Source organism: Lathamus discolor, chromosome 6 (genome assembly GCF_037157495.1).
Source record: "Lathamus discolor isolate bLatDis1 chromosome 6, bLatDis1.hap1, whole genome shotgun sequence".
NCBI lineage: Eukaryota > Metazoa > Chordata > Aves > Psittaciformes > Psittacidae > Lathamus > Lathamus discolor.
The window spans coordinates 32276225-32304071 of NC_088889.1; the positions used below are offsets into that span (position 1 = coordinate 32276225).

The 27847-nt window shown below is 41.1% G+C and overlaps 1 protein-coding gene across 5 annotated transcripts; it reads right to left on the bottom strand.

The window, feature by feature from the left end:
• Positions 1 to 27692, bottom strand: ZC3H14 (zinc finger CCCH-type containing 14). Of its 5 annotated transcripts, none has more exons than XM_065685874.1 (17): positions 27472 to 27692; positions 26598 to 26640; positions 23829 to 23943; positions 18125 to 18165; positions 17606 to 17801; positions 17084 to 17252; positions 14804 to 14964; positions 13604 to 13704; positions 12434 to 12589; positions 10751 to 10825; positions 10182 to 10338; positions 8210 to 8433; positions 5986 to 6106; positions 4705 to 4841; positions 3736 to 3830; positions 2729 to 2835; positions 1 to 1430 (listed from the first exon to the last, which is right to left on the bottom strand). In XM_065685874.1, exons 1-17 carry the CDS (start codon positions 27505 to 27507, stop codon positions 1253 to 1255), a joined length of 2112 nt encoding a protein of 703 aa, XP_065541946.1. In that variant the 5' UTR covers positions 27508 to 27692; the 3' UTR covers positions 1 to 1252. The 5 variants fall into 5 exon arrangements, with proteins under 5 accessions (XP_065541946.1, XP_065541945.1, XP_065541947.1 ...); XM_065685873.1 differs by having other exon boundaries at positions 3 to 1430; positions 17078 to 17252; positions 27472 to 27689; XM_065685875.1 differs by having other exon boundaries at positions 4 to 1430; positions 8291 to 8433; positions 17078 to 17252; positions 27472 to 27687.
• Between the last annotated feature and the right edge of the window lie 155 nt (positions 27693 to 27847).

Genomic DNA, 27847 nt, shown 5'->3' on the forward strand with positions numbered 1-27847 from the left:
CCTTCCGCATTTCTGGTCTGGTTTTCCTTTCCGTGATGCTGTTCATCATTGCATTGTGGTTTTAGGTGCGAAATAACTTTTATTTCTTTTTAAAGCCTCTCTGGTAATTCTAATCTCTGTTTATGCTTTTTAGTTCATTTACAGGTATACAGCACATTATAGTAAGTAATGGAAAAGCTGTATTACTAATTTTATAAGTTAATGCAATTTTAATGTAAAATTTCACTTAAGCATACATTCGGGACCACAGCGATCACTTCAAGTAACGAAACAATCTACGTAAATGCATTAGACCCATTCTCTTTGAAAGCACGTGCACTTTAGCTTTGTGGCTTGGCTTATTCACTTTTGGGTTTAGCAGAGCAAAAGCAGCAGCCTGCTCGATGTAGTACACGAGGTTGTAAGGCATCAAAGCTGTTGAAATCCAGAAGTGGAGATGGCGTTAGTAATCTGCTGCCCCTATGCGTTACTGTCTGCCCATCTCATACTGAAAACAGCGTCATGGTGACAGCTTGTTCTGAGGGATGGCTCAGGAGGGCTTTGGAAATTCCCTAGCAACCACTTGGTTGTGTCTTTCACCTGGAGATCCTGCGTGGTGATGCTCCATGCAGCACAAGAGCGCACCCATTTCTCCTCTACTCCCCTGGCAGGTCACCTTAGGAACATACTGTACTGTAGTTCTTTAAGCTTAAACTCCAGTTGTCTGTTCAGCTTTGTTGTGTTGCGTTACGGAGTGTGTCACATCATAATCCCTCCTGCTCTAACACAAAAAAAGAATTAAAAAAAGGTATTTTAAACTAGTCCAAAGGTACGGTTCTGTGTTACTGTAATAAGGACCATGGGTTTACGTGTACTCCATTTCGGTTTCCACCATGAACATCTAATCCCTGTAACAATGTTGTATGTTTATTTAAAGTATATATATAAATACATATATAAAAATGGTAAATGTCAGATTTTTTGCATTAAGATTTTTTTTTAAATTTGAATATGAACTTTGAGGACTTTTATTTCACACACACAGACAACGAAAAAATACTTTCCTGCAGTGTTGAGTTTCAGAATCCCAGACTGTATTTGTCGAATTTAAGTTTAAGATATGTAGCTACCATTGTTTTCTGAGATCAAATGTAAATATTTGTAAAAAGAAATCCTTTGTATATTTTTGTGAAAATGTAGTTCCCCAAGAGATACAGGAGATTTAATAAAAAAGTGCATTTCTGTTACTGCTCAAAACTTTGTCATTGGAATGTCACCAGAACATCTTCATGGTCACCTCCTGGGCTTGAGGGCTGCACTGCTCAGTCACAGGAACTTTCTCAAACGAGGCAGCAACACGGTGGTCAGGGGTGCCGGAAGAAAAAACGATTCTCCAAAAAACGCTTGGAAGCGGGAGGGGATTTCTGTCTTCCTGCTCTCCCCGGAGGCAGCTGAAACAACACTCATTTTCAAATGAAATGGTACTTAATTCCATAGCCTTTTTATTAAATGGAGCATGATCTCATTCATGGTTTAATTCTTGCTCATGAAGCAGTTTTGTTCCATTGTGTCTTTGTTCTTTCCCTGTTTGAGAAAGTATCGGTGACACAAACATGGAAAAACCACCTGGAAGGCAATACAACCCCTTCACTCCCTCTGTGAGGAGGTGAAGAGTTCAGGCACTGCGCTGGGACACCAGGCCAGTTGCATGCCTTGTACCAAACATTTTCTGAACAAAAAGTGCTTCTGCTGTGATCTGAATACAGGAATAAGCTTTCTAAGCCCTTCTGACAATACACTTTACGTCTTCAGCACACCTCATCTTAAGTAAGACACATTACCCAAAGAGAACACAAAACGTCCTTTGAAAGTTTTTAATGGAATTTAAAGTAAAACTTTTCTTACACATTTTCTTCTTACAGTGTAAAAAAAATGTAAAATTGCTCAAACTTACAAACTTGGAAAATTAGAGACATTTCAAGTATGCAATCATCAACCTCATTTTATGAAAACAATATATATTAAAAGTTTAAAATGCATGGATTTTTGTTTTAGCATCCTGTGTTCCTGGTGGTTACAGTGTCCCTATATCCCCTTCCTATCTGCTGCTGCCCCGAGGAGGCCAAGTCCAGTCCCAAGTTCATCAGAATCATTCACTGGGGGAAGAGAAAAACACACATCATAAGTGACAATGGTACCAGCCTGTAAAGAGAGGCTGAGCATGGATTTTCACCCTGCCCTTGTAATAATTCCGACCTTTGCAGAGCAACGCCTGCAGGTATGACTGTGGCTTTGGGAAGTTTGCTACTAGTTCATGAAATCACAGGCAGGTGGCAGGAAGGAGCTGTTCTGCCAGAAACAGTCCAAGAACCACCAACGTTTTGTGGAAAAGACAGCGTGGACACACGATAAAACAGCAGCAAAGAAGAGCTGATGGCAGATTTTCAGCTTTACTCAAATAAAACTCAGTAAACACAACGTGTCCAGGTCAGGACTCCAGTGCCCCTGCCACATCCCAGCTGCAGGGCACTTGTTTTTCAGGGTCACATTAGTCAATGTTTATACCACTAAACCCAAACAGTACAGATTTCTCTGTAAAAGAAAGATACTGTAACAGGTATCTCTCTTCATACAACATTCATTGTTCATCACACACATCAGTCCTGTGAGCAGACTACACTGGTGATGCCAGTCACAACAAACACTCCAAATCTAACCAAGAAAAAATTAATCTCCCCAAGTATCTCACCTGGTTTGAGCTCGAGTCCATTTCAAGGCATGGCGAGGAGGAACAGCAATGGTTGGATGGTAGAAGGTGCAGTCTGGTCTCGTACACTGGGTATTAAATCTGCAATGCTAGAAATGAAAGCGTTTCAGCAGAGGCTACTCTAAGATGCTGTCTGAACTCCCGAACGAGCTAACTTGGCATGTGTTACACTCACATCGGTACTACTGTATGACATGTCTGATAGGTAGCTGAATCAACAGCTACACAGCCTCATGCCATCAGTTCAACCCCATGACAGAGGGAAATCCTTTTTCAGCAGTATTACGTATGAATTAGGTGCTCCAAAACTGCCCCTGCACCGAGGGATAGAGAAGTTCCTTTGCTTTCAAGGGTTTACACAGTTCAGTTTCAGTAGATCTGCATGTGTTAAGTCAGGAATGTGACACAGCAGCATCTGACACACACAGGGAAAGCCTCTGTGTATCTGCTGGTAACACCCAGGCACAAAGCACACTCCAGGAGTCAGTGCTTGAAAAATCACTAAACTTACTTAAAGGCATATGAATATGCAGGGACATACTTCTGTGGAATAGAAGTACCCGAGTTACAAACTCTTGTACAATATAAATCACATTGATATACTTTGTGATAACTGGGCAATCTTCAAAGGTCTTGTACACCGCAGCACATCTGAAGGAAGAGGCAGGAGTCTGAAACATACTCCTCCAATGCAGGCTACAAGATACTCTCCTGCTCTGCCCCAGCACCCTTGCTAGGCAGGGTTCTAACAAGTGCTAGGGCTGTCTGCCTGTCTGACACTCCCAGAAGCAGCTGGTAGAAGGATTATGTTTTAACATTTTCCAAATTCCTTAAGTCACTGCTTTGGCATACTCTGCTTCTGAGCTGAAGTTAAAATGTGAGAAGTAAAAGCACAAAGTGTGAAGCACTAGTGACACTTCCTGACCCAAAGTAACATACTGCAAGTAACTTTCTAGGAAGAAAAGGAAGAGACAGGAGATAATTCTTACTTTTGGGTGGTAAAACGGACATTCCATTTTCTTACAAGCAGGAAAAAACTTGCACAGCGGGCTGCTGGAGGATATAGATGGTGTGGGTAGTGGTGCTATAGTAGGAAAGGACAGGAAGTGAGCCTGGACCAGAATAAATCGCTTTTTTAACAGTTTAACACAAATGTAAATTCCTCAATCCTTCTGCAGGAATTACATTTTATAATACACCGAAGTTCTGCAAGAAATACGGGAAGCATACGGCAACGGATCAGTGGATCTCATCCTGGGCGAGAACAAGACTATCAGGTAATCCTGCTCTGGGCTCGGCCCCATTTTGGGACTGAAGGTGCCATGGCCACAGCAACGCTCCCAACAAATTAAGCAGAGATCTGGCGAGCAGAGAAATCCCAATGTTAAATTTAGCCAGCAGCAGGCCTGGGAGAGTTCAGGCTATAACCGCACTGCAAAGCACAGGCAGTGCACTTTCCAGGAACAGAGGAGCTGCTGGAAATGCCACAGGAGATAAGCACATTTCACTCTGCCTTCTGGCAAAGTAACAAAAGTGCATCCTGCTGTGACAGAGCACTAAACCGCTTCCAAAAGATCACAACTCCAGGGGAGTAAAGGCGTTCCACCTTGGCACTGCTCAAAGGCCCAGGCAGATCAATCCGTAATCCTAACACAGCTACTGCCTTCATTGGGTAAACCTGTCCCCACAAGTCACCTCTTCATTACAGAAGTTAACTCCTACCGTGTCATTAAAGAAAAACATGTTCATACCAACACAGCAAACTGTTTTCAACTTGTGTAACAAGCTCTTGCTACGCGTGTCCAATTTAAGAAGCAAATCTGAATAAAGCTGCAGTGCTGAGGAATCCCTTCAGAAGGAACAAAACATTTTCTCACCACAGTCAGTTTCTGCTTCCAAAAGTACTGTTTTCCCTTCAGTGCTCTCATTTAAAGCTCAGAAAAACAAGACAAGCTCACCTGGCTTAGGAGGTGTATGGGGGAGCCGCCGACTAGCATGAGTGTACGGACAGTCTGGCTTAGTGCACTTTGCATCGTATTTACAGTTTGGATGGATGAACAGGCATTTATCAGCAAATTTGCAGTTAGGAAAAACTCTGCAGGAAAAGAATTGAGTCATAAGCCCACATTCACAGCAAAATCCCCAGGCAGCTGCTGCACATGAAAGCCAAAATACCACAGAAAGCCGGAGCTACGACAGGGCTTGCACACGTGTGCTAGTTCCTCTCACAGCAGAGCACGCAGGTGCACAAACAGATCTGTATTCACTGTCCCTGTTTACATGCAGTACATAACTAACTACCTCACACTGGTGGGGTTTGGTAGCAGGCTACTTCTTCAAAGCTAAGACACATTACTCTTAATGTGCAGTGCAAAGCAGCAAAGGCACTGTGAATTCAGGCCTCCACACAGAGCAGCACAGAGATCCCTAAGTAACATGGTTCACTCACTGAAGAGAAAGTTTACTTTGAATTTAGTTATGTTGGATTTTGAAAGACGATTCAAATATCCAAGTAAACAAAGCTACCCAATCTGGTAATATTTATCCCAAAACACAAGTTGTTTTTCTAGACTGTTGCTGCTTGTGGAAGAGAAGTCAAAGGCACAGTGCACACCCAAGAGTCAGCCTTTGCTTTTGAATAAAAAAATCACTGCATTACTATGTAATGGTACCCTAACATAGAATCACAGAAGAGTTTGCATTGGAAGGGACCTTCAAAGGTTATCTAGTCCAACTCTCCTGCAATGACCAGGGACATCTTCAACTAGACCAGGTTGTCCAGAACCACATCCAGCCTGGCCTTCAATGTCTCCAGGGATGGTGCATCTACCACCTCTCTGGGCAACCTCTGCCAGTATTTTACCATGCTCAATGTAAGAAATCTCTCCCTTGCCTAACAACATGTTCACAGGCATTCTGACAGCTAGCGGAAGAGTGCCTGTTGTTTCAGAAAGACACCAATTCCCACACCTCTATGCCACACAAACCCCCAGCCTGTATGCTAAACTAAGGTTCCTTCTGCGTGAGCACAGCTGTGACTCTGCTTATGAAAAACATCACTGTACTCAGACACGTGGTAGATGGGAGGGAAACAGAAGGAATTACAGTGTGATAAGCTAGCTCCAATCCCCTAACAGGCTTACACTGCCTTGGGATATTTACTAACACAGAGGGAAATACGGTAGCACCAAAAGAAAAATAAAAGTAATGTGTCAAGTGGATGAGCTTTGCTCTACTACCTGCAAGGCAGTGTGGGGTGATGGAACACACATTCATCTCCATTTTTGCAAGCAGGCCAGTACTTGCAGCGCTCAAGCACCTTCTCCTGTTTTTGCAGCATGTTTAACTCTTCAATATCCACTTGAAAGAAGAAAAAGAATAAAAAAGCAAGCTGGGACCTTTATGCCTACACGCAGTTTGGTTTACACAATACAGCATCATTGAAATTCTCTCTCCTTGTAACCCAATTCTTGATAAGCCTCCAGTAATCAAAACGAGTCACAACAGTAAAAATTTAAGTACAACTGAATAAGCCAAAGAAAATTTCCAACAGTATCAAGTAAAGAAGCCGTAACACTGGGCTGATGGCTGTGTTCTGGTGGCGGAAGATCAACCTTGCACTAGTTACAAGCCAAACAAAATCATGTTCTTCAAAAATCCAAACTGAGGTGTGAGTCAAAGATCAGATCTTGACCAGACAAGACAAAGATTCTTCAACTGAACCTTAGTTACGACTTAGTTCTGCTGAGGCATGTGTTAGTAACAGCTGTGCTTCTTCACTCCAAGGTATTTTTTGGATCTAGAAAATTATTTCAAGACAGAAGGTGAAAAGTCATTTTCTGCATTAATCAGATGTGATTTATTAGTTTAGGGGCACACACTGAAAAAGAAATACTTTCATGTAACTGGCTTCAATACCACGTTTACTTCAGTTACATGAACTCAGACTCTAATCCAAAAACTGGTTTAAGAATTCCCAAGCTGAAACATTCAGTACCTTCACTACACTTAAGGGAACCTGGGACTTCAATTTTCTCCTATTTAATATTATCTGTTAACTGCATTCTGCAGATTCAGGCCATTAAGCATATACCTGCACTGTTGTCTTATTTTTCCAAATCTGACTAAACCTGTGGCTTTTCAAAGCTTCCCAGGACTGCCAGACTTTCTCCTCTGATCTTACTAGTGACACATTTGCTCCAGCTTCATTCCATCCTCAGGTTCATGTATGCCTTCTCATTGCAACCCACCAAAGCCAAACACTGCTGTCCTATTGGAAAACCATGCTGCTTGTACACACTGCTTCCACTCCCATCTGATTCTGCGAGACTTCAGCCATACCCGTGCTACCTCTGGCTGACGCAGCTAATCAACTAAGAATCCCTAACAGAGACATAAATGTATCAGCAACGCCTTTCTGTAGCTAATAGCTTCAGTCAGGAGTATCAAAGGAGCCTATACTAGTAAAAGCACAGATTTGCAAGGGTAGTACTCTAATATATATTTCACTGGACTAGTAAAAATGTGCCAATGGATATATAATATTCCTTTCTTCAAGACTGCCTGATATGTGTTGCACTTCCGAAGCCAGCGGGACTGCAAGGATGTAGACTTAATAGATCTTTTGCCTTTCCTCCATGGTTCCCTCCTAATTGCAATAGACATTTATAGCTGGAGCCATGGAATTTCAGAGTTCCCTGGATAGCATCAGGTGCTACTCTTTATTTAGGTCAGAAAATGTGGATATGCTGCTACTATGGAAAATAAAGGTCTTTATTTTCGTAATAAAACTAAAAAATTTAAAAAAGATCCAAGCATGACCTGCAGGCAAGGATTTAACCTGTTGTCTATGACAAAGCAGAACCTTCTGTATTTTTCATTGCCGTGTCAGGATTCTGAACAATTCATATGCTTCAGCAATTTCCCATGTTATTCAAAAGGTACCCTGAATATAAAAACCTTCAAGTACAACCACACAGTGTTCAAGTTCTATTTTCAGAGCTTCTAGCAACGCCTCTGTCCAAGCTCCCTTTGATATCATGAATCCAGACACAAACATTAGTAACACCTGATGTATTTTTTTAAGTTCAAAGCACAGCAAAGCATTCATTGTAAAATCTCCTGTCTGTCAGCATGGGGACAAATGCTAATGGGTCAGCCAGAAGAGCAGGCTTCTGGCTATTAAGACAACCTACATTTGCAAAAGAAACAAACCAAAACAAATGTTACCAATACTGCAATGTGTGGCATGTTACCTACATGCTGTATTGCTCTTAGTTTACCAAGATAAAGGCTTATGAAGATATGGCTCCACTGAATCACCACATTTCATTTGCCTAACCAGTGCTCTAATCTGAAGAATAAACACCATCACTTTGATTTCTTCAGAATGATATATCCAAGAGTTCTATCCACAATCACACCACCATATTGATGTTAGATCCTGTTGGTAAGCATAATTACCATCACAGCTCTCCAGCTGCCTGGTTACAATTTGCATCTGCTGTGCTTGAAGGCCTTTTAATCCTTTGCCGGCACACATACTTTTGTTAACTGGCTTTAATCCTTCAGTTATACACATATCTTCCTCCTCCTGATCAGAAAGGTATCCTGGTGGACTGGGCACGCCATCCAGTGTCACGATGAACTTCGGACTAGCAGGTTTCTCTGGCTGTGCAAGCTGGTCTCTGTTAAACAAAGGAATGTAGTAAGATTTTCTGACTCAAGAGATTTGAGTAAAAGGGAACTGCACTAGTAACTATAAGTAGTACAAGCTAATCTATGGAGGGTCACGCAGTAACAAACCTTCTTTCAATACTACTAATAATGTACTCCAACTAATAGTTTGCTTTCCATTCTCCCTTAAGCACTAATAAGAAATACAGCTTTTAAAGGCATCCAGCAGAGAATTCAACAGGTACATTTCTGTTTCTTACATTCTTCTCAACAGATAGATCAAAAAGCTCATTTACAGACATGGTTAAATTAAGAAAAGATTAATCTTTTCAGGAATTTAGAGTTTTGAGACAAAAAAAGTGAGGGTAAATACCATTCTTGGAATCATGAACTTTTAACACACAAACAGGTGTCTCCTCAAAAGTACTCAACAGTGCATTATGAAACAGTGGGTGTAAAAGTTTTCAGGAGTAGAAAGAGAGAATTGAAACACTGACATTATGAACTTGGACGCTGAGGCTGACTGAAAGATTAGTCTGGCCTAGTATCTTGTGTCTGACAGCACATGTGGGTAAGAGAGCATAAAAACACAGTATGAAATGCTTTCTACAACATTCCACTGATGCACCCATTTGACCTGAAGGATTTCCTGAATGGAACGTGATTCTGAGTATTTGGAAACACACTATGAATTTCTCATCTTTGACAAACAGTGATAGTATAAAATTTGCTTTCCTATGAAATTAGTCTAAAAGCAACTACAGCATAAAATGCCTTTAGGACAGAAAAAAGCAGCACATTAAAAACATCACTAGCCAGACCTTTCCAGTTCAAGCAGTCAGAAACTGACCTATACATATGAAAAAATTTACTACTCTCCTGTAGCACAGTCACAATTTTCAGCTGTAGCATTGTGAGATTATCCTTGGGTTTGTTTGTTGAGATTGTGTTGGGTTTGTTTGTTGTTTTTTAACTACCACAGGCTTTTTAAAGCCACTCACAGAAAGCAAGCATTAACAGTTTCTCAAACACAGTGACGAAGTCCATCACATTGTTCTGAGTGGTTTTTAACTCTTAACAGGGAAAATATGTAGAACTATTTGGTAGCAGGAGCTATCAAGGCATCTAAGAAGTTAGGAAAATGACAGTGCATTGGCCACTGTTCCTCTGGAGAAATGAGAAAACATCCACAGCACATCATTTGAAACTGACATAAACTTTAAACTTCTGGCAGAACTCACCAGTAAGGAGCCTTAAATCACTTTGTCCCACATGTCACTGAACTGTTTGCTGGTACTGAGCTACCTGCATATAGAATGTGCTGGTTTCCATCCAGCCCTGAGAGCACAGGCTTCACCATACTCAATACTGCATTAAAAAACTTTTCTTAAGAAACGCAGTCTTGGAGTGAAACAGGCATAAAACTAAAGCAAATTTATTTAAGCAGAAGTCTTACTTCACTAAGATCTAAGATTTCAGAAATCAGAACAGGTGTGACAATAAAGAGCAGTACTCTGCAGCTCCTTCTTCTTTCTTGCAGATCTTAAGACATGCTCAAGCTACAGCTGACCCTTGGAATTATCTTTCTGGGAGGTTTTTTGCCCCTGCTTTTTTTCCTCTGCTATTCAATGTCAGTCCCTTTTTCCATGATTTCACAGATCCTGACTGGACTGACAAAACACAGGTACGGCTGAATGATTCCATCTAAACCACAAACAAGCATTCTGACTGATAAGTCTTAAAAGAAACAACTTTTTACCTTGTCTGTATTAGACGTCCTGAGAGTACTCGCATCGCCTCTGTGGCCTTCCTTCCCAACTGCTGATTCTGTGCCAATATTTCCTCAGATAATTTGGGCTTTTTCAGGATAAATGACCGAGTATCTGCATGAACCATAGATTCTATATCGTAGTAATCTGGATTGGAAGAAAAAATACATAGAAAAATAAGCTTGCAGTTGTACTCTTAACTTATAGCATATTTTTTAATATCAATTTAGATGGCCAATAAGCTAATTTTATTTTCATTTCTTACTAGTAGCTTCCAGAAAACGTTCTTTACTGCCTTGCTAATTATACATATCAATTAGATCAATAGGAGCCATAACCCATATTAGACCAGACCAGGAAACTTTCTTACTGGAATGGCTGTGCTGAAAGAGTACTGAGGCTTCTCTCTCAGGCTTTGAACATCTGCTACTTTTATTCCTTAGAGATGTGGGAACCAGAAGATACTAAATCCAGTATAATTAATTAAAAAGGAAGTTATATTTTAGCATTCACTGCTCATGAGTGTTCAGTTTGCAAATAAACTATCACAAGACTTAACCTTGAGCCACTTGCAAAGTATCTTCAATCGCTGGATCAATCTGGAGCCGAGCCGAGAGCTCCTTTTGTTCAGCTCCTAAAAAAATATCAACCCCGTAATCAGAAACATATTTACTGCATGTCAAAACGGAACAACAGAATAAATGACCGAAGCAGGCTCTTCTCATTCCTTTATATAAAAAAAACCCACAAAAAAACTCCCACAAACAAAAAAATCATGAAAACAAACCCCACGAAACCCTCCACATTTCTAACATTGTTACAAACCCCCTTCTCATTGTTTCAGAAACAGAACAATAACACATCTGCTCCAGCTAGCATGGAAAAATCTGAATACTGAGAGGCATTCCCATAATGATTGCTTGGTACAAACTAGGTCTGTGGGTATGACAACTTATAAAGCCCAAGTTCTTCCTTCCCTTTTGTAAAGGTGCTGACTATTCAGAGAACACATATGCAGAAAAGCAGCTAATTCCAAAGGACTACTTTATAGTCACCTTAAAAGATGTGAAACAAACCAGAGTAGCTGTCCTGGGTTCAGCAGTAGCAGTTATTTTTCTCCTTCTTAGTAGCTGGTGCAGTGCTGTGGTTTTGGCTTTCAGCCTGGGAACAGCGCTGATAACACCGATGGTTTTAGTTGTTGCTCAGTAATGTTTACTCCGATCAAGGACTTTCTGAGTCTCATGCTCTCCCAGGGAGGAGGTAAAGCCGGGACGAAGCAGAGACAGGACACTTGACCCAAACTAGCCAAAGGTATTCCATACCACAGCACGTCATGCCCAGTATATAAACTGGGGGCAGTTACCCAGAAGGGCTAGACCACTGCTCAGGTCAGGCTGGGTATCAGCTGGGGGGTGGTGAGCAGCTGTATTCTTTTCCCTTGTTATTTCCCTTATCATTATTATCATTGGTGGCAGCAGCAGTGATTTGTGTTATACCTTAGTTATTGGGCTGTTCTTATCTCAGCCCGTGGGAGTTACATTCTTTTGATTCTGCTCCCCATCCCTCCAGGAGCAGGGAGAGGAAGAAGGGATGTAGAGAAATGAGCGAGCGGCTGCTTCATTCTGAGTTAACCAGCTGAGCTTAAACCACAATAGTAGCACTGTTCTACATTTGACTTATGATTCAAAAAAATTTACTTTGCTTTCCATAGGTTTCCTAAACAAGCTCTCATTTCCACTTCATTGGCAAAAAAAAAAAAATATTTAGCATAAATATTTTCTGTACATTAATTCAAAGACTAATAAAGCTTCTTACACTTTACAGATACAATTTAAACTATTTTATGTCGGGAAAAAAAGGTTCCAAATACATCTATATGAGAAATAGGAAAACATAGATTTTTTTAATAACAAATGTTTACCATTCCTTAACAATGACCATGAGCTGATGTAACAAAGATCTTACTCAATCCAAATTTTTTTGTGACAAAATTGTTCCTAAAAGGTATTGAGGGAAAAAATGAAAAGCATGTGGAAAAGCTATCATAATGTAAATGGATACAGTGATATTCCAGAATGCTATACCGCTCTTTGCTTATATATAACTTCAGAGGGTTTTGAGGGCATTTCCACATGCAACTTGTGATGCTGCCTTAAAAACGACAATCGTTTCTGTTCTCTGCTCAGCCTGTTGCAAAATGACATTCCCTGGTATAAATGCTTAAAGAATATTATCAGATGACCTTGAATTCCTTCAGCTATCCGCTCCTTTGGCTCTTCTGCTTGAAGCTGGGAACTCAGAGCAGGCAGTCTGCTTTGCACATGGATTAATTCTAACTGAGATTCTTCTGGGCTAATTCGAGTTCTTGGTGCAACTGGAACAGTCTGTTTCTGTGGAACTTTATTTAAAGAAACAATGGTAAAACATTTACACACAATCCAATCACACAACAGTACTATTTTTATATATTGTGGTAAAATAAATTCCTACACGCTCAAAATCCCAAGCATATGTCCCCACAAGAAGCATCTTTAGCTAGCTGTAAAACTCTTAAAGTGAAAGCATGTGCATAGAGCACTCTATGAATGGCACCTGAGAACATCTACTTTTAAGATGAAGAAGAGAGGTAGGAGCACGGATACTCCTACGTTCTGATGCCAGTTTTCCAGCAAGGAGTATTTATAGTGGAAAAAGCAGCAACACAAGGAACAGCACTTTGAGGTGATGCAGGAAACTTTTCCCTGTGTACATAGCAATATGGTAGAAAACAGAACACAGCTAGAAAATTTTAAAATTAATTAAAACTATTGATTTTTAATAGTGGTGATCTTGTAATTTGACTTATCAACATGAGAATATTTCAGTGGAGAGACCAAAAATCACCACTTTGTGTTTTATCTGAAATATCATGAAGGCTCTTCTACTTCAAAGGTGATTTTTCATCTATTTTGTTAAGTATTTTGAATAAAATATGGAAATAAGCTAATTTGAAATCCATGGGTAAAACAAAAGATATTTTTCTCCTTCCTTCTCAGAAGGAAGGAGGACAATGTGGAAAAGGAAGAAAGATCAGCCACATGGCTCAAACAAGCTGCCTAATTCTGAACACTTTCCCCTTGGCAACTATCAACTTCAGAATATCTCTGGCACTTCCATTTTGTATCTGTACACTTTACAGAATTCCTATTTCAATTAACATATTTTAAGTAACTCTTTCCTCCCTCATTTATGCTTTCAAAATTCATCACTGAAAATAAGTATGTGCACAGGACACAGAAAATCACTTCTGTGTACCACTGACATGTGCTATTTAACATTCTCCTTTATCTCCAAGTGCTATCTTCAGGTTGGATTTATAAACCAGGGTTTGGAAATACTGTATCTTAGCACAACCAAAAATAATGCCAATTACCAGTGGAATAATTAGTTGTTTTTGTAACCGATTCCTGTGCTTCAGAGATTGCTTTCAGTATTAAATTCTTATTGGCCTGTTTTGAAGGCGGCAATGAAGGTCTAAGGGAGATAAAAAAAAACTAATTAATTGCACATGAATTGCAACAGCAACTGTATCCATGTTAAACAGATATTGCAACAAGTTAACACAGTCATGCATAATTACACTGATAGAAATCATCATTTAAAATCACTTACTCTGTATTTGTGTTCACCTTATTAATCTATTCTCTTGAGTGAATGAGGATGCACAAAACACTCAGAAATGGAAGTCCAGAGGCATGATTTCATCTCTCAGCTTAAGCTGCTGTGAAACCATGCTGCATCTGAAAGGCACAAACTCTGCCATCTATTTTCTCTCACCTGTGGCCCTCACATGCCTGTTGCTACATTAGTGCTGGCAGTCGTAATTCTGCAGCTGCCCTGGAAGGTTAAGATCCAACTGAAAACTGACTCTGTCAAAAACACGACTTGTAGAAAAAGCTTTCCCTTTGTCTCTGAACATCAACAATAAGAAATTTTAAATCAGATAAATGTGCTGTGGCACTGAAGATGAATTTGATGAAGTGCATTAGTTCAAATCTTGTACAACAAGCACTGTAGATCAGCAGAATCATCTCTTCTCTAGTTTGAATGTTCTTCATCTTATCGTTGAAAATCAGATACAAACCACTGATGTACTCTGACTGACATCTTACATTCAGACAGAATTAGGGAGCAGAAAAATAAGAAATATCTCTCAAGCCTTCTGAAAAGTGAAGATCACCTTAAAGAACAAGTGGTAACTGGTTTGAAAACTATTCCTAAAATAAAAAAAAAAGCAATTAAAACTCCTGGAAAATTATTTTTCCACATTCAGTACCTGGTTTGAAACATGCCAACATTAATTGTTCTTTTGCCAGTAAATCTTACCCAAACAGTGTAAAATTTCACATTCCTTTGCAGCTTATGCACAATAATAAAATAGGTTAAAAAATCAGAGGAAAATGTGTGGTATAAAGACATCTCACCCACAGAGTTGTGAGACAGTACAAAAAATATAAAAATGGCTTATTGAATTCTGCCAATCTTCAAAACTGCAAGTGGCTTTTCACTTGTGAAGTTTTTGTTCATTAAATTCACTCTTGAAACCACACAGAATCACAGAGATCTTAAGTACCTTCTTTCTGGCTTTGCAGGTACAGACACACTGCTGGAGATGCTTCCTGTTCGTAATCCATAGTCTTCCTCTTCCTCCTCATCTTCCCCATCATTACAGAACTTTTTCACTTTGACTACTGAGCTCACAACAGGCAACCGCCTCTTCCTGGAGCTTTCTTCCTACAACAGAGCAACCAAAACAATTCACTTAGCTTAAAACGTGTATTACTAAGCCAGCCAGCAAAGAAAGTATTGCAATTCTACCTATAGCCAGAAGATGGAGAATTTTCATACAAATTGCATGGGTCTAGGACTACCATACTGTCTGCAGAAACAAGTGATAGCACTAGAGAATATGAAAATCACATATTTTCACTGAAACACCTCATTAAAAATGTAAATAACACTTAGAAAAAGAGAAGAAAAAATACTAAAGTAGAACTTATCCAGCATTTACAGAAAAATCAGGGTTTTCTGAAGAAATCTGCACAATCCTTCAAGATGTGCCCGTTTAAAGTTTGATAGAGAAAAATGAAAACAGTATGAATGACTCTCATCTGTATCAACTCTTAACTTCAGATTAGTGTAAAGATTACTTTCTAGCCAGCTGATATATTCCAAAGGACTCTTAATAGCTACGCAGAGGAGGCCCAGTTTAGGCAGTGAAAGGTCCCTATTCTGACACACCACCACCACAAAGCATGTGTTTGTTAGTAAAAATGCAAACGCTAGGCTGCGTGAAAGCATAAGAAAAAGCACATGTCAATGATTCCTGTAGGAACCATCACTCAGTACTTAACTACAGCAGAGCACAATGAGGGATCCAGATGCAAGGTTTGTACTGAGTACCCTTTAAAAGATTCTATATCCTCCAAAAAGAAAGAAATATCCTAACAGATGGACCCGGACTAAACTGATACAGATCTGTACAGTAAAAACCCCAATACCTAAAGAAATGACCTTCTTAAAGGTAAAACTTCCCAAAGCACAAGAACTTGTCTAAGAGAAGGCAGAATACAGCAAAGGCACACAGTTCTAAGAAACACTCCTGAAACAGCCCTCTTCTGGACATTATTCATGAAAGGAACAGAAGAAAATTATCACAAGACCTTTTCCTAACAGAGAAGTGACTGTCATTCATCAGTGACTTATGCACAGCCTTAAACAAATTACTGTATTTTCACTATATTCTCATTCTCACTTCCCCATCTTAAAAACCCAGACATCAGCACGTATCTTTGTGAAGCAATCTAAGTTTCCAAATACTCATTGTCCTTTATACAGAATTAATTAAGTAGTAGCAAAGGCAGAACTACACAGGCAGTGACAAACACAGAGGCACTTGGAATACAAGGTATGCAAAATTCCTGCTTTGTTGCATTAGCAGCCATAACAATATTAATTCCTCTCACAAAGGGCTCTTAACTGATTCATACAGATAGATAGTCTTAAAAATATCAGTTAGACCTATCACCCTGACTACCTTAGTCAGGCCTGCAAAGACTGTAGGGCAGCAATCACCTTTTAGTTTGTCCTTATACAAGACTCATCCCAAAGACTTCTTAAATACCATGGTTCTAAATAGTGTAATAATAATAACCTTAGTAAGCAAAATATCTGGGCTTTAGAGACTAAAGTATACGTAGCATAGGTATGAATAAACTGCATCCCAAAAATACTGATTTACAGAACTATGTAAAGCCAGATATTTACCTAGTACTTATGGAAGATCATGTTCCAATGATCTAGAGATCAAAATTATTATTTCTGATTCATCGCGTATACCATAGCAATGTGCTAATCCATTAAGTCAATGCAAGATGGCATGAAGCTAATTAACTCCGAGATGCAGCAACTTGTCTGGTGATTCTGCTAAACTATGCAGTATTTTTTTATCAGTGGAACCAAAGAATGAAATCCCAAACCTCCTGGTATCAGTGACAGAATTTCTTCAGTTTCTCTGAGGTCAGGATTTTACTGGAAGTGTACATAGTAATTTAGGTTCCTAGAAAATGTAAAATACTCCAATAGTTCAGATTGTACTAACCCCACTGCCTACTTTATCAGCACTAAGTTTGGAGGTGGGTTTGTAACTTTCTGCTAAGCTGCCAAGTGTTTCTGGATTGCACAGCTGGCCTATTTCCAAAGACCTGCAGCTTTGCGTGTCTAACTGCAGGCTCCCCTGTAAGTTGCCCTGTTGTGACAATCTGTGCGCATGTGTACTGCCATCTACACTCCTACCAGCTGGTGGTCAGTACATTTCAGTGGAAGGATAAGAAGAACTATAAATTACAGTTACAATGGGTTTCTTCCGTGACAAAGGATTCTCCTGCACAAAGTTTAGGTCTTCATCAATTAGATCATCTGGTTCAGGTTTAATGTCGATTACAGCTTCAGAAGGTGACAATTCCCTCAAAGGCTTGACTGTAGACGTTAAGCGTGATGCTGAACCATCTTCACAAGACTGCCTGATAAAATAAGAAATTGCCAACTGTTAACTCATCTGGAAATATAGTTCTGGAAAATCAGGACTGTCTTTAAAACAAAGCCAGCAGGGAATAATTATTAAGGTATTATTGTTTCTACAAATTCAACACACTGACCACTATTTTTAGCTTGGTTAATTAATCAAAGCCCATCTGTCGCTAAAGAAATGGAACTGAATTCCCGATTTAACGTTTTTCATGCTACAAACCACAAAATGCTTTTCTCTTCAAAACTACTTTGAACTTTCTCAGTAGATGTGCTCTTCAGAATGGCTACAACAGTCACACAACTACTAATGTCTCAATGTGTGTTAGTAAGTAACCAGAAGCTTTACCGTGAAGCAGTGTTCCTTTGTTCCTGCGAGCTAGTGGAAACTCTTGAATCATTTCTTTCAGTCCGAGTGCTGGAAACCGCAAGAGGTGGCAAGGTATCCTCACGCCTTCTCTCATCACTCACACATGAACTGCTTTTGCTGGAAGGAAGGTTGCTCTCAAAGATATTAGATTCTGAGGACTTTACACTAGTTGGTTCTGTGGAGACAGGTACCTTACATTGTAACATCAAAGCACAGCAATACAGGTTTTGCAGTAAACATAGCTAAGAAACTACAAACAAGACATTGCACAGAAGCTGAAAACATCAGCAAGAAACACCTAGAAATAAATTCTGGACTCAGAAATAAATTCTTTATCTCAAAATATAAAGCAATTTTCTGATGATTCAGGACACAAGACCATATAAAGTGAAAATTAACAGAACAGTCAGCTAAGATCTTTTTGGAAACTCATTAGACAAACAACACTGCACAGAAAAGATAAACCTACTTTCCCTCAAAATTAGTTTTCTTACTTACCAGTAGTAACTGATCGCAGCTTATCCAAAACACCATGGAGCCTGAAACAGACGAGGGACAGGAAAGGAAGCAAAAGAGAAAAATGAGAAATAAAAGAACTTTCACTTACATTCAGAATAATTGTCTTTCAGAAACCAACTGTCCTTTACCCCCTACCACAAGCATCTCATTCACCTAAGCCTTCACTTTCCATCAACTGACATATTCTGAACTGACATTACAACTGAGGTTGTAAGTATCTTGTCTTCAGCGAGTCTTCATACATGCAGGTAGGGTATTCATCACTGTACTTTCCACTTTCACTACAGTGATGCCAGTTAAGTGTCCTCAAAAGGAGCGATTTAAAAAACCTACATTAGAAACCTAAAGTACAGCTGAAAATTTTACTTTGTATATGAACCTCCAATTACACACCAGACTTAAACATAATTTTAAACACAAACCTAAACAATATATAATTCACAGCACTGAATATACTCAGGGCTCTCCAGGTATGCTTTGTATACACCAACAACATTCTTTGAGACATGTTTGTGAGCAAAAACATTTCAGCAAGGTTACAAATTTACCATTTGCCTGTGAAACAGGCACCAAGATGAAGCAATACATAAAATCAATGGCTATGAAATAATTTTAAAAATAAGGGCACATTACAGGCAGAAGAAAGGGGGTGGGAGAAAGGAAAAAAAAAAAATCCCAACACTTCAGTGTATATGCTACTTGGAATTCAAATCTTTGTTTGGGCACATATCTGTAATTTAGAATGAGTATTAGAAAGCAGTTAAGGAACAAAAGCATATTGAAAAATGGAAAAATAAGACTGCACATGAGTGTAAGGAAGGCTTATACTCACCTCCTTGTGAGTTTTTACTAGAACACTTAAAAGTTTCATCAACTGAGCTCTGCTGATGTGTACCAGTTTTCACACTGACCTCTGGATAACTGTGACCTGACACTTGTTTCAGACTCAGAAGTGTTGGCCAACCACCAGGAATGCAAGGCCTGCCACAGAATTGCTGTGGAACTTTTCCCAGATGACCCACAAATAAATTATCAGCTATAGAGACAAACCAAGTACCATGTTGAGTATTGTATTTAGCCAGAGATCCAGCACTGAAAACAGTACAAATTCTGGATTGACTTTAGAAGAAATAAAAGCATATAAAGCTCCCAACTACAATGCTATGTAACTTTTTTCCACCAGTCCTCTTACTGCTTATTGCACAAGGTTCATCTTGTCTTCTTTTCCAGAATTCTTTTAACCAATATCTACCTCAACACTTGATAAAGCACCGTAATTGAATTTGTGTTTAGAAGCAAATGTGGATACTGAATTAAAAGACTCATAACATTTTAAATTTAAGCAGGTGTCAAAACCGGCAGGAGGTATAATATCTACATATACTTGATATCAACATATTAATATGTTAAAACATTAATCTTGATTTCTCTTCCCTGCCGGAATTTGCCTTCTCTACATCTTTATTATTTTTTCAATGAAGTTTTAGTTTCCTTTATAAAGCCATAAAAGTGTTTTCTGCTACGTATTATTATATGCATGTTAATATACATACAATTATGGTATTTCTTACTGTATATAGAATAGAATCATAGAATCATAGTTAGGGTTGGAAAGGACCTTAAGATCATCTAGTTCCAACCCTCCTGCCATGGGCAGGGACACCTCAAACTAAACCGTGGCACCCAAGGCTCTGTCCAACCTGGCCTTGAACACTGCCATGGACGGAGCACTCACAACCTCCCTGGGCAACCCATTCCAGTGCCTCACCACCCTAACAGGAAAGAATTTCCTCCTTATATCCAATTTAAACTTCCTCTGTTTAAGGTTTAAGGTTTAATCCATATTACCCCTTGTCCTATCACTACAGTCCCTAACGAAGAGTCCCTCCCCAGCATCCTTATAGGCCCCCTTCAGATACTGGAAGGCTCCTATGAGGTCTCCAAGCAGCCTTCTCTTCTCCAGGCTGAACAGCCCCAACTTTCTCAGCCTGTCTTCATACGGGAGGTGCTCCAGTCCCCTCATCATCCTTGTGGCACTCCTCTGGACTTGTTCCAACAGTTCCGTGTCCTTTTTATGTTGAGGACACCAGAACTGCACACAATACTCCAGGTGAGGTCTCACAAGAGCAGAGGGGCAGGATCACCTCCTTCGACCTGCTGGTCACGCTCCTTTTGTGTTGGCTTTCTGGGCTGTGAGTGCACACTGCCGGCTCATGTTCACTTTCTCATCGACCAACACCTCCAAGTCCTTCTCCACGGGGCTGCTCTGAATCTCTTCTCTGCACAACCTGTAGCTCTGCCCGGGATTGCTCTGACCCAGGTGCAGGACCTTGCACTTGTCATGGTTAAACTTCATAAGGTTGGCATCAGCCCACCTCACAAGTGTGTCAAGGTCCCTCTGGATGGCATCCCTTCCCTCCAGCATATCAACCGAACCACACACCTTGGGTGTCATCAGCAAATTTGCTAAGGGTGCACTCAATCCCACTGTCCATGTCACTGACAAAGATGTTGAACAAGACCAGTCCCAACACTGACCCCTGAGGGGCACCACTCGTTACTGGTCTCCAGCTGGACATGGAGCCATTGACCACAACTCTTTGCGTGCGGCCATCCAGCCAGTTCTGTATCCACCGAGTGGTCCACCTATCAAATTGATGTTTCTCCAATTTAGAGAGAAGGATGTCGTGTGGGACAGTGTCAAACGCTTTGCACAAGTCCAGGTAGATGACGTCAACTGCTTTACCCTTATCTATCAGTTCCGTAGACCCATCATAGAAGGCCACCAAATTGGTCAGGCAAGATTTCCCCTTAGTGAAGCCATGCTGGCAGTCACCAAGCACCTTGTTGTTTTTCATGTGCCGTAGCATGCCTTCCAGGAGAATCTGCTCCAAGATTTTGCCAAGCACAGAGGTGAGACTGACTGGTCTGTACTTCCCTGGGTCATCCATTTTCCCCTTCTTGAAAATGGGGGTTATATTTCCCTTTTTCCAGTCATTGGGAACTTCACCTGACTGCCATGATTTTTCAAATATGATGGACAGTGGCTTAGCAACTTTATTCTCCAGCTCCTTCAGGAGCTGCAGATGGATTTCATCAGGTCCCATCGACTTGTGCACATTCAGGTTCTTAAGATGGTCTTGAACCAGATCCTCTCCTACAGTGGGCCCAAGGTCTTCATTCTCACAGTCCCTGTGTCTGCCTTCCAAGACTTGGGTGGTGTGGTCAGAGCCTTTGCCGGTGAAGACTGAGGCAAAGAAGTCATTCAGAACCTCAGCCTTCTCCAAATCCAGGGTAGCCAGTTCTCCTGATAACTTCCGGAGAGGGCCCATGTTGTCCCTAGTCTGTCTTTTATTTGCAATGTAACTATAGAATCCCTCCCTGTTATCTTTCACATCCCTAGCCAAGTTTAATTCTAACTGGGCCTTAGCTTTCCTAACCTGGTCCCTAGCTTCCTGGACAACATCCCTGTATTCTTCCCAGGCTGCCTGTCCTTGCTTCCACCTTTTATAAGCCTCTTTTTTCCCTCGAAGTTTCCTCAGCAGCTCCTTATCCATCCATGGAGGTCTCCTGGCCCTCCTGATGCACTTCCTTCTAGTTGGGATGCAACACTCCTCTGAGCTTCCAGTAGGTGATCCTTGAATATCAACCAACAGTCTTGGGCCCTCCTGCCCTCTAGGGCTATATTCCATGGAACCTTACTGAGCAGGCTCCTGAACAGGCCAAAGTCTGCTCTCTTCAAGTCCAGGGCAGTGAGCTTGCTGCACACTCTTCTCGCTGTCCTGAGGATCTCAAACTCAACCATCTCATGATCGCTACAACCAAGGCTGCCCTGGAGAATCACATTTCCAACGAGCCCTTCCCTGCTGGTGAGCGTGAGGTCAAGCATGGCACCTCTCCTTGTCAGCTCCTCTATTACTTGCAGAAGGAAGTTGTCTTCCACACAATCGAGGAACCTCCTGGATTGCTGGTGCCGGGCTGTACCATCCCTCCAACAGACATCAGGATGGTTGAAGTCCCCCGTGAGGACAAGGGCCTGCGAGTGTGAGGCTGTTCTATCTGTCTATAGAGCGCTTCATCCACACAGTCTTCTTGATCAGGCAGTGTATAACAGATCCTCACAGTAACGTCCCCCATAGCTGTTCTCCCTTTAACCCTGACCCACAAACTCTCTGTTAACTGACCACCTGTCCCCAGACAGAGTTCCATACTCTCCAGCCTATCATTAACATAAATAGCAACTCCAATATAAATATAATTATTTAGTCAAAACCCTAGTACCAGAGCTACCCTCATCAACTTGTAAACCTTGCTAATTTATCTGATTCCCACAACTACTATGAAAAAAGACTACTGTGTGATTAATACAGTGAAATCCAAATGTTTTGCCTAGGCAGGCTACAAGAGGAAACAAAGAATATAAATGCCTGTGTACTTGCGTGCATGTGGGTACATGCACAATTGGTCTCCTTTCCTGTATTGTCGGCAAACACCAGGAAAAAACTGAAAACTCTGAAAGCAAACTGAAATTTTACCCATACAAGTAACACTGTCCCATGGAAATCCATCAGTTTTAACAGTTAACTCAGTGAACTGAAGAGCTGGAACTAATTTTCATATTTTTTGCCTGTGTTTACAGTTTAACGTACTCAACTTACAAAAAGTTTTGCTCTGCTATCTAATAGCATAAAAACTCCTAAACTTCTATTGACTAATCAACAGAAGAAATACTGGAAGTGAATGTAACCAGTCAGTATGAAATCTTCAAAGGAAGCAAACTGAAAAAGCAGAAAACAATTTAGTACTTCTCTCATCTATTCAAACCAAAATAACATTCCCTAAACCTGTATTAGCTTAGAGACTACGAAATAAGATTAACTTGAATTAATACAAAAATCTGAAAGCAAGAAAAATCTATGTAAGGAAATATCTGTTTGAATACCCTGAAACATGAAGAGTTTATACTGCAAACCAAATTCAGCATTAGGAAATACATGACAAATATAATGGCTGAGGCTGTAATGCAGCATAGCATAAATTAATCCACACTGTTAGGAGTTTGGAAAAGAGTTCATCTGTTGCCAATTTGTCCTGCTCACAATAATTCTAGGGGTCTGCTTTTGTTTGTAGAGCTGGGTGGTGGCAATAAATAAACAGCCTGAGAGGTGGGAATACCTAAGCATTTGGTGTTAAGCCTTGTCAAAGACGGCATACAGAATTAGATCCACTGCTCATCTCTCTTGATATAGTAATTCCCATGCACAACAGCAATCTGAAGCACTATTAGCATAAAAGCAAAGAAGCTTGTCTTCAGAGAACTATTTTTCATGTAACTACAGTGAATAACAGTCTCATGCTCACAGTGGGCTTTGTAGTAATAATTTTTTTTAAGCCAACATGTGGCCCTCCCTTACCTGAGCATTTCACACTTCATTCAAAGATTCCACTGGACTTCGGAGCAAACAAAGAATGTAAGACCTGCAGTCTTTTGTCAATGCATTATCACTGCAATAGCCTAACTGTTGCCAGACTAAAATAATTTACTTATTAGACCTGTAAAATGTTTTGATTAAAGTAAATTACACAATGACAATGTATGTAACTTGTTAAATTCTCAGGTTTCACTTATAGAAAGCAGTCCTGATTACTGATAAGAAGTGTGACAAAGAGTTTACAAACATACCAAACAGTAAACCTGACAGTATTGTTTCCAAGGAAAAGGGAAAGGTCTTCTGTCATCTGCTCCTGACTCTTCTTATTGGCCACCATAACCATAATATAATCAGGGAGCTCTTCATCTAGTAGAAAGAGAAATATGTTGATTTAAAGTACAATAAATCATAAAAGAAAGACACAGCAAACATCATTAAACATGTAGCCAGGATTTTTTTTTTTCCAGTTTTACTATAAAGACTCTGCAGGCAGAGGATTAGGTAAGTAAATTAACAAGACTTCCATTTCTTCTGAGGTTCAACGCAAGTTTCAGTTATGAGTAAGGAATAAAAGATCAACTAAACATGAACATAAGCTGAAGATAAGATCAAGGCATTTAAAAGGTGAGTAAATAGAATACAAAAAGGACAAGATAAAAGAAGGCCACTTCGCTTCCTGTATCCTTTTACTTGAACACTAACAGCTATCTACAACTTCCACCACTTCAATATTTCCATATATAGGGCCTTACCCTTATCAATTTCCTTCAGTTACAAAGATGAGACAGACAAATATTCCTTTCCAATTTGTGCATTAAACAAAACTCTAATTTCATGCACAGTAAAAAATCCACTCCCTTGCTGGACTGCTCACACAGGGTACACCTACTCATCAGAATGGATACAAAGGCGCTCAGAATCTGACATCAAACAGTACATTCAGGGTTTGGGGAGTTTGGTGTTCAGCTTCTTACTTTGGGGGAAGGTCTGAATGGCTATTTGCTGCTTGAGGGCACTAGGCATTCTTCTTGAGCACATATTTCAATTTAGTTTGATCAAACATAGAATCATAGAATGGTTTAGGTTGGAAAGGGCCTTAAGATCATCTAGTTCCAACCCCTTACCATGGGCTGGGATGCCTCTCCCCAGACCATGTCACTCAAGGCTCTGTCCAGCCTGGCCTTGAACACTGCCAGGGATGGAGCATTTACCAGCTCTCTGGGCAACCTGTGCCAGGGCCTCACCACCCTCACAGTGAAGAACTTATTCCTTATATCCAACCTCAACTGCTCCTGTTTTAGTGTTAACAATGGTAAGTGGAGATAGTTGGGAAATACACTTCAAACTGTGAATTTGAACCAAGGCACTAATAGAGCTGTACTCATTCTGTCAAGTGAGGTCTGTATACAACATTAAAAAGACTTAAACAATGAAAAATCTTAAACAGAAGCCAAAATACACATCAAATGAATTGCCTATCTTCTCTGTACCCTGTAAATAATCCATCTATACCCTAGATTACAGAAATGACACTCATATGCTGCACCTGCAAGCCACTCTCACTACCCAGGTATTCCAACATAAGAGTGGGTTTTTTTTTTCTTTTTCAGAAATCCAGGAAAAATCAAGAACCGAGGAATTGAAACCTGGAATCATAATTAAGAAAAAAATAAAAAAAATAATCCACAAAACAAAATATGAGTCACTGCAAAAGACAACTTCTGAGACAGTGAAAAAAGACAACCTTACAATGAAAAGATTCTAAGCACGGTTCCTTGGCACCTGGTGAGTTCAGAACATCAGCTCATAGGTAACTCCTTTCTATGAGTCAATGCATTTTGATTCCATAAATACAATGCCCCCCTTTAAACAGGAAGCAAGATGAATTCAAGATCAAACTACGAACTTTGAACTTTGTCCTGCAGCTCACAGGATCTGTGAACTATGTTCTCAATTCCTGTCTTTCACCTGAAACCTAGGAAGTATCATAGATAACAAGGCAGTTGCAGGACTGAGGCTTTCTACTTCCAACAGAACACTGTTAAGTTACCAACTTTTACTGCTGTAAAAAAAAAAAACTAATCAGCTGCTCTTAAGTACAATTGCCATTTAATCCTGGATTCAGGAAAACAAAACAACAACAAAACAAAACAGTTTTTCCAGTTTGGGGAGTTTGGTGTTCAGCTTCTTACTTTGGCCTAGCTCTGGCCTACTCTGAAAGTCTGAATGGTGCATTTGCTGTTGAGGGCATTAGGTATGCTTCTTGAGCACATATTTCAATTTAGTTTGATCAAACATAGAATCATAGAACAGTCTGGGCTGGAAAGGACCTTAAGATCATCTAGCTCCAACGCCCCCTGCCATGGGCAGTGATGCCTCACACTAGACCATGTCACCCAAAGCTCTGTCCAATCTGGCCTTTAACACTTCTGGGGATGGAGCATTTACCACTTCCTTGGGCAACCTGTTTCAGTCTTCATATCTCTTTCCTCACAACCCAAAAGAAAATCTCACCCTGCCTCTATTCAGCTACATATGCTACATCAACATTAGCTTAACGTGTGTCTTGGTCTTCCCCTTAACAGTCAAGCTCTTGGATTTTGCAGATTTGTCCTATATAACATTTCTGACATGGCTTTTTCATCTCCCAAAACACTTAGCCTATCTCTGTCTTACAGTAATATCGTTTCTCCTAATATTGACAAAGGTCTCACCCTGAACTCAAGGCAGCTGAAAAGATGCCTAAGGAGGACTGACTCCATCTCAGAGCAGTCACAGGTAACTGCTGCTGCATTTGCAAGGATCTTGCTTTATATTATGTTCCTACTTGTGTTTCAAAGAAATTTCCTTAAATACTCAAGAGACACGGCACTTCAGATAATTCATCTGATGTTTAAGGCTTCTGCATGCAGTAACACAAATAATAACAAGTATATATGCTGCTGCATTAACTAGCTGGTAGTTTCCTATATAACAACAATGAACCTAAAGAAGACTGCTAAACACATGATAAAACTTACCAACATAAGCCCCCAGCTCCTGCAACTTTCCTTTTATAGCACCCTAAAAAAATAATAAAATAGCATTTAAGGGATGGAGAAAAAGAATATTGCCAACTTCAAAACTTAGCAGTTTTTCTCATTAACTGCTTGAACACGTTGGTTTCACATGTTACTTTTCCTGTTCTCCACTGCTTGTGATTATAGATGTTTTAACAGTGAGTGACTGACAGCAGAATAGTGAGAACTGCCAGGAATCTCACACTCCCTACAATATTTCCTATATACCAGTTCCTGGTGCTACCAGAGAACCTCCACGTCCCAGCTGTCCTTTTTTAAGCACAGACCAGACGGGCTCCTAAGGTGCAAAGAAAACGAATCCCGTATGGTTCAATAAAATGTCATTCTCGGCTCAGCAAGAGAAAAACACCTGTCAGGATGTTCAAACTGCAATTGCTGAGGAGGAGCAGCTGACTAGACCTGTGCTAACGGGGGCTTATATACCAGAGGGGAGGGCTACGGCTGGTCCTTTCCCCGGTAAGCCGCCGCGTCCGGGCCGCTGCAGAGCGAGAACTACAGCTCCGGGGAAGACAGCAGCTTCCCTCCGGGGTACGAGTCCTGCTCCGCCTCCCAGAACAGCTCTCCTGGACGTGCCTCCTCCCGGGGAGTACCGAGGCCGAAGGCCGCCCTTCGCCGGGAGCTGGCGGTAGCCCTGGCCCAGCTGGGGATTCACCCCGCCGCTTCCTCCCGCCGGGGGAAGGAGGCCCGGTGCTGCACACCCCGCACCGCGCCCGCCGCCTCCGCGCCTCAGCCTCCGGCCTGGCCTGCCGCACGCAAGCGGGGTCAGGCTCTTGCCGCGAGTGGAAAGTGAACGACTTGGCTGCTTCTTTCTCACCCGGATCTTGCGGCTGATCTCGGTGCCGATCTCCATGGCCGCGCCGCGCCGCTCCGCTCCTTCCCGTCGTGCCGGATCCCCTCCTACCGCGGCCTGCAGGCTCCGCTCCCGCCGCAGGCCGCGCCAGCTCCGGAGCGCCACGCCAGAGAGTACACGGCCTCCACCTGCGGCGCCCCCTTTCGGGCCGCGCCGGTGCCTCCCCGCCGCCGCCGCCGCCGCCGCCTCCATCCCGGGAGGGCGAGGGGCGCCCCCAGGCCAGCAGGCACCAAGGTGGAGGCGCAAGGTCCCCGAGCTCACTCAGAACGCCCCTCAGCACTCCCTGCGGCTCCCCTCGTCCCTCCTTGCCCCTTCCCCAGCTGCCGCCCTAGCCAGCTGC

Coding starts and splice junctions, on each gene's coding strand:
- ZC3H14 (XM_065685873.1), bottom strand. CDS start 27,507: ATGGAGATCGGCACCGAGATCAGCCGCAAGATCCGG. Junction 6,107..8,209: donor GCAGCTGGAGAGCTGTGATG/GTAATTATGCTT, acceptor TCTTCTTTCAAG/TGGATATTGAAGAGTTAAAC. Junction 2,836..3,735: donor GTCCGTTTTACCACCCAAAA/GTAAGAATTATC, acceptor TTTCATTTCTAG/CATTGCAGATTTAATACCCA.